Consider the following 6,149-nt stretch of genomic DNA (forward strand, 5'->3'; position numbering starts at 1 on the left):
GAGTTCTGTATCTAACACAGACTAGAAATGACCCTAGGTAAATCATTTAACCTTTCTCAGTTTCAGTTTCCCTTCTATAGAATGGGCATAATAATAGTATCTGCCTCCCAAGTTGTTCTGAGATCCAGTGGAATAACATATAGGCAAAGCACTTTGCAAAAACTTAAAGTGCGACTATATAAGTGCTGTATAGATTGTTTTGCAGTCTTTTTTGTTAAGTGACATACGAGTCTAGCTAACTGGGTTGTGATCTTTTTTTCAAAACAATATTATATTTGGTGGGAGTGGGAGAGATAAATAGAGTTTACATTCTAATGGAGAGAACAAAATCTTCTCTGGCCATGGTAGCAAGACCTTTATGGCCACTATGTAGATTTGGGTTTGCAACACCAGCCCTCAGGAGGGTTTGTTTCCTTCTGTTTTGTCCTTTGCCTTTCCTTAGGGGTGGTTGTCATTAGGGACATTATGGCTTCTTGGCTATGACCTGCATTGCCTCTCTAACAGCTAGGTCTCCCATAGGTGTGTTTCCCACAGATAAAGAGATCTGTTTGTTTTTCAAGTCAGATATCCTTATTTATAATAATTAAATTAGAAGTCTATTTAATGAATTATATAAATTATGTATTATAAGATTTTCATTTTTAAAACATAAATTTGCAACTCAGTCTCAAGCATGAATATGAACTAAATGTCTAATGATATTTATGTGTATATGTTGAGAGGGAGAGAGACAAAGATGGACAAAGAAGGGTGGGAGAAAAGAGGAGAAAGAAAGGGGACAGAGGAAGAGAGGTTAGGTGGTACAGTGGATAGGGTGCTGGACTTAGAGTTTAAGGAGACATGAGTTCAAATCCTGCCTGAGATACTTAATGAACTGTGTTACCCTGAGCAAGTCACTTGACCTCTTTTGCCCTCAGTTTCCTCTTCTCTAAAAAGGGAAACAGTAACACCTGCCTTGTTGGGTTGTCGTTATGATCAATGAGATAATATGTATAAAGAGCTTTACAAACCTTAAACCACTATGAGTATATATATATATATATATATATATATACATATTTGTGTGTTATATAAACATAAAGCTACATCTATAAACCTGTATATGTAGATTTTTATGTATATATATATAGCTACTACTTATATAGCAGTTTAAGTTTCATAAAAATCTTTACATGTATTGTCTGTTATCTCATATGTACATATATATATATGTCATTTCAGTCATTTTCAGTAATATTCAACCTTTTGTGACCCCCTTTTGGGGTTTTCTTGGCAAAGATACAGAGTAGTTTGCCATTTCCTTCTTCAGATCATTTTACAGATGAGAAAACTGAGGCAGAGTTAAGTGACTTGCCCAGGGTCACACAGCTAGTAAGTATCTGAGGCTGGATTTGTACTCAAGTATTCATGACTCCAAGCCTGGCACTCTATTCACTGTACTACTTAGTTGACATACACACATACTACACACATTATATGTGCCACATATATAACACACATATACCTATATGCACACATACATGTGTGTATGTGTATGTCTGTGTGTGTGTAGTTTCTGTGGTTGTACTTAGATATCAAGATAAGAAAGTTAAGAATTGATTTCAAGTCATTCAACAAATATTTATTAAGCACCTACTATGTGTCAAGCACTGTGCTAAGAGTCAGGGATACAAAAGTGAAATAAATTGCTGAGTTCAATGAAAATGAGAGATCTAGATATTTCAGAAGATTACATACTAATATAACCTTCCCTCAATCTTTGAATTTTCAGTTGCTGATAAATAAAAAAGTTAAAATTTATCTTAGCATAGTTTTAGCAGCTCATATAAAATAATATCTGATCACCTCTTTACTCATTCTTCCCACTAATTATTTTAAAGAATTTGGCGCCAAAATTCTTCCATCTAATAAGCAATTATTGTGTTGAGTACCAAGTCTCAGCTAAAGCATTTTTTCCTTTTCATTGAAGATTACATCTCCCCCATGATCCTGGCTTTCCTACAGAGAAGCTGAAGATTCCTGGCAATTCTCTAAGATTGTAAGTTGAAGAGGAAGCCAGAGTTGCAGAACTCTGGCTAACAGCCCGGGACAGGGCTCTGGCTAGAGGAAGGCTTCTTTGAGGGGGAGTCTCTGCCCTCCTCATACCTCTTCATGGGGTGTTGGCTGAGTATCTGGGTCTACTTTTCCAGATAATGAAGGCCCATCTGTCCCCTGTGAGAGGTATGGCCTCAGAGATTCTGCCCTCTGGCAGTTACACTGCTGAACGGCTTTGTGCAAGTTTAAAAGCCTGTACAAGAAGAATCGGGTTACTCACTCACTCAGAACCTAGCTCATTTTTGCCCTCTGCACTTTTGTTTATGCTGGTTCCTCTACCTGGAATGCCCCGCCCCCATCCAGCTTACCTGTTAAAATCTTGACCCATTCTTTGAGGTCTTTTTTAGCCATATAAGATGGGGATGTCTGGACAATTTTTGTGAACCAAGTCAGAGGAGAAAAATGCTTTTCCCATAATGTCCTGTGTCCTCCAATCAATTGTGCTTTCTCTCTCATCCAGCTTTTCTATCATGGCAGTCATCACATTGGAACTTGAACTGTCACTATTTGTGTCCAAGGACACTTACTACCTACAGCACCTAGCTGAATTCACATCTGGCCTCAGGCACTAACTAACCACACAACCCTAGGCAAGTCTTTCGATCTTTATTTGCCTCCTAACAGCACCTACCTCCCAGGGTTGTTGTGAGGCTCAGATGGCATAATAACTGCAAAGCCCTCAGCAAAGTGCCTGGCACACAGTAGGCATTATTAGTAATGGAGATTTGTTGAAGCGTGGAGGCTACTGTGCACAGCAACAAGAGTAATGAATTTTTAGTGAGTTTGACTAGAACGGTGGCTTTGCATCGTAGACCAAGAGTCACCTTGGGACAAGTCATTGCCCTCTTTGAGTCAGTTTCTTCACTTGTTAAATGAGGAGTTTATACTGAATGATTTCTAGGATTCTTTTCAGTTCTGTATGTATGGCCAATCAAACAGTTAATGAGCATTAATTATGTATCAGTCATTGTGCTAAGTACAGGAGACAACAAAATAGGGAAGAGTGGTCCCTACCCTGGGACTGTAGAGTCTATTAACATAAATATTACAAATGCTTATATTTATGTTTATAAATATTTATAGATATTAATAACCACATGAATAAATTAAAGGTATTTGCATAAATGCAAGATACATACAGAGTAGATGGAAGATGATCTTCGATCAGACCTGCACAACTTTGTGGTAGGTAGGGGCCAAAATTAAAATAGGCTAAACTTCTTGGGACCACGGATAGGTTTTTAGCAGTTCACTTTCCAAGAAAAGGTATAATTAATGATCAAAGTATTTTGTAAATAAACCATATTTTAAGAAGGGAAATTTCAGTTAATATCAATTAATTACACTTATTAAGATATTTATTTATCCTAAAATCTCTCTTCCAAGACTAGAGACAAACTGAGGTCAAACAGGAGAGAGCGCATATGTAGCCAAGTTACATGTTGGGCAAATAGTGACTAGTGGAAGGTGGATTAGGCGGGCCATGGACAAAGCACTCATTACAGCTTTTTTTTTTTTTTTGCTTTTTTGGAGGTATTTGGGGTTAAGTGACTTGCCCAAAGTCACATGGCTAGTAAGTGTATCAAGTGTCTGAGGCCAGATTTGAACTCAGGTCCTCCTGACTCCAGGGCTGGTGCTCTATTTACTGCACCACCTAGCCACCCTTTAGCACTCATTACATCTTTACTTTCCTATTTTTTGCAGGCTTTCCAAAATCCTTTGGCAGGCTGCAAGTGGCCTGCAGGCCTTATGTTGTACAGACCTGCCTCTACAGGGAAAGGCAGAAGTACCTGGGGAGAATGGGACAGGTCTTCTGCAGAAGGCAGCATTTGAGCTTAGTCTTAAAAGAAGCCTAGAATTCTAAAAGGTGGATGTGTCCTCAAAATTCCAGGCCTGGGCTCTGCCAAGGCAAAGACAAGGACACAGGAAATGGAAGGTGCAATGGCAATGGGAATTTGAAGATCTTCCCTGCCCCTTAATAGGCCAAATGTAATAACATGGAACCTGTGGTGGGAGGAGTTTGCTGAATGGGTGGAGCAGGAAGGGGTGGAACAGGGACTGAGTCAGGGCAGTTAGATGGAGGGAGAGAGAGGCTGCTGAAAAGGAGACTGCTAGGATTGTGAGTGTTTGTTTGTGGGAAGACCCAAGCAGGGGGAAGGCTTTGGGATGGTGCTGTTTCCTACAGTGATAAGGTGTATTAACTTCTTTGTTACTATGATGGATTTCATTTTCTGGTGTTGGAATTTGATTTTTCTGGTGTTGGGATTCCACTTTCTAGTGTCTGAATAAATGTTTTACTTCTGTCTTATATATGGAGAGTCTGTTGTATTTTGCAATTCAGAACTATGCCGGCATATTCAATCACTGTCGATGCTGTGAATATTGCCTTGGCAATACGGAAGGCCATGTTAGAAGAATTGTAAATAGGTTAGTTTTACTTAATCAGAGAGTTCACAGAAGGGTTGTAGTTGAGATGTTTCAATTGTGCTCAGTTGTTCATGACCCAATTTGGGGTTCACTTGGCAAAGATACTGGGGTAGTTTGACATTTCCTTCTCCAGCTCATTTTACAGATAAGGAACCTGAAGCAAACAAGGTTGAGTGACTTGCCCAGGGGCGTACAGCTACTAAATGTCTGAGACCAAATTTGAACTCCAGCCTTCCTGCCTCCAGATCGACCCTGTAACATCTAGCTGCTCCTCATGGGAAAGAGTCAACAGTAAAAAGAATAGAAAAGTGGGGAGGGGCCTCTTTGTGGACAAATTTAATTAGCAAAGCAGTTAATTTCTGATTCTAAAGGTAATAGAGAGATGCTGTAGTTTCTTGAAGCCTGGAAGAAGCCGCATGATTTTACCTAAACTTTAGGAAAATTTCTTTGGCAGCTGGGTGGAGGATGGGAGTAGGTGGGGAGAGATTTAGGGGAGGGAGAATTAGAGAGGATTCCAATAGTCCAGTGAAAAATAATAAAGTGCTGAACTAGAGCGGTGGCTTGAGCGTGTAGAAAACGTGATGTGTGCAAGAGATGGTGTGGAGAAACTAGGGTGGTGGCTTGAGCTTGTAGAAAATGTGATGTATGCAAGAGAGGGTGTGGAGAAAGAAACAACATGGTTTTGTAGCTGGTTGAACATAGGATCTTATGATTTGGGGGGGGGGAAGCAGTTGGGGTTAAGTGACTTGCCCAGGATCATACATTAGTAAGTGTCTGAGGCCATATTTGAACTCAGTTCCTCCTTACTCCAGGACTGGTATTCTAGCCATGAGACACCCAGCCGCTCCTAAATTAGGGAGTGGGCAATGGAAAGCAAGATTGATGATAAGCAACAGCAATATGTAATACAAAAATAATGTATTGAAATTTCAAAAAGCCTCTTCTATTGTGGTAGTAATTTGAATAATTCACAAATAAGTGTGAGAGATGCAAATCATGCCCCATAATCTATGTAACTGTTCCTCATTCTCAAAGCAGGCTATATACCTTTAGGACTAAAATTTATCTGTTGCTGTAAGGGACGGGTCAAAAGTATGGTGGGCCTAGGTTAGACCCACTAGGCAATATTCTTAGTTCTGTGAATGTTTCAGAAGTTGGATATAAACAAGGATATTGAAGGGGTTTTTTTCTCTTGGAAAAAGTTTTTCTTGAATGTGCAAAACTTCTATCATTGCCCGAATCAACATGACAGTAGATGAAGTAGACAGAGGTTATGCCCCCTGCCCTTTTTAGGCATTCTAGCATATAGCTGTGGGGAGTCTTTCAATATTGGGTCTACTGCCCCCAGGTCTAGAGAACATTATCTGACAAGTTAATTCTATTACTTTGTGATGTCTATTGATCTTAGAGTTCTTTGTCATTTCACCTTTTAGATCCAAATCTGCAGGTGGCAAGCATCCCTGTGAAACCAATGTTCCCCATCACCCCCAATAGACTGGTAAGTTGCAATCACTTTTAAACAGTTTTTAAAAATATATAATATTTTATTTTTTCCCCAATTACATGTTAAAACAGAAAGAAAAAGGAAGGAAGGAAGGAAGGAAGGAAGGAAGGAAGGAAGGAAGGAA

The 6,149-nt window shown here is 39.5% G+C and overlaps 1 protein-coding gene across 8 annotated transcripts in view; it reads left to right on the top strand.

The window, feature by feature from the left end:
• BMX (BMX non-receptor tyrosine kinase) overlaps positions 1–6,149 on the top strand; it is an 85,986-nt gene that overhangs the window by 31,412 nt on the left and 48,425 nt on the right. For all 8 annotated transcript variants that reach the window (XM_069100653.1, XM_069100651.1, XM_069100654.1 and 5 more), the window contains one exon: positions 5,955–6,019. In XM_069100653.1, the coding sequence (XP_068956754.1) occupies positions 5,955–6,019 (65 nt within the window). The remainder of the gene's footprint in view (positions 1–5,954; positions 6,020–6,149) is intronic.

Source organism: Petaurus breviceps, unplaced genomic scaffold (assembly GCF_028583685.1).
Source record: "Petaurus breviceps papuanus isolate PSGF00001 unplaced genomic scaffold, PetGlider_PUasm1.0 419, whole genome shotgun sequence".
NCBI lineage: Eukaryota > Metazoa > Chordata > Mammalia > Diprotodontia > Petauridae > Petaurus > Petaurus breviceps.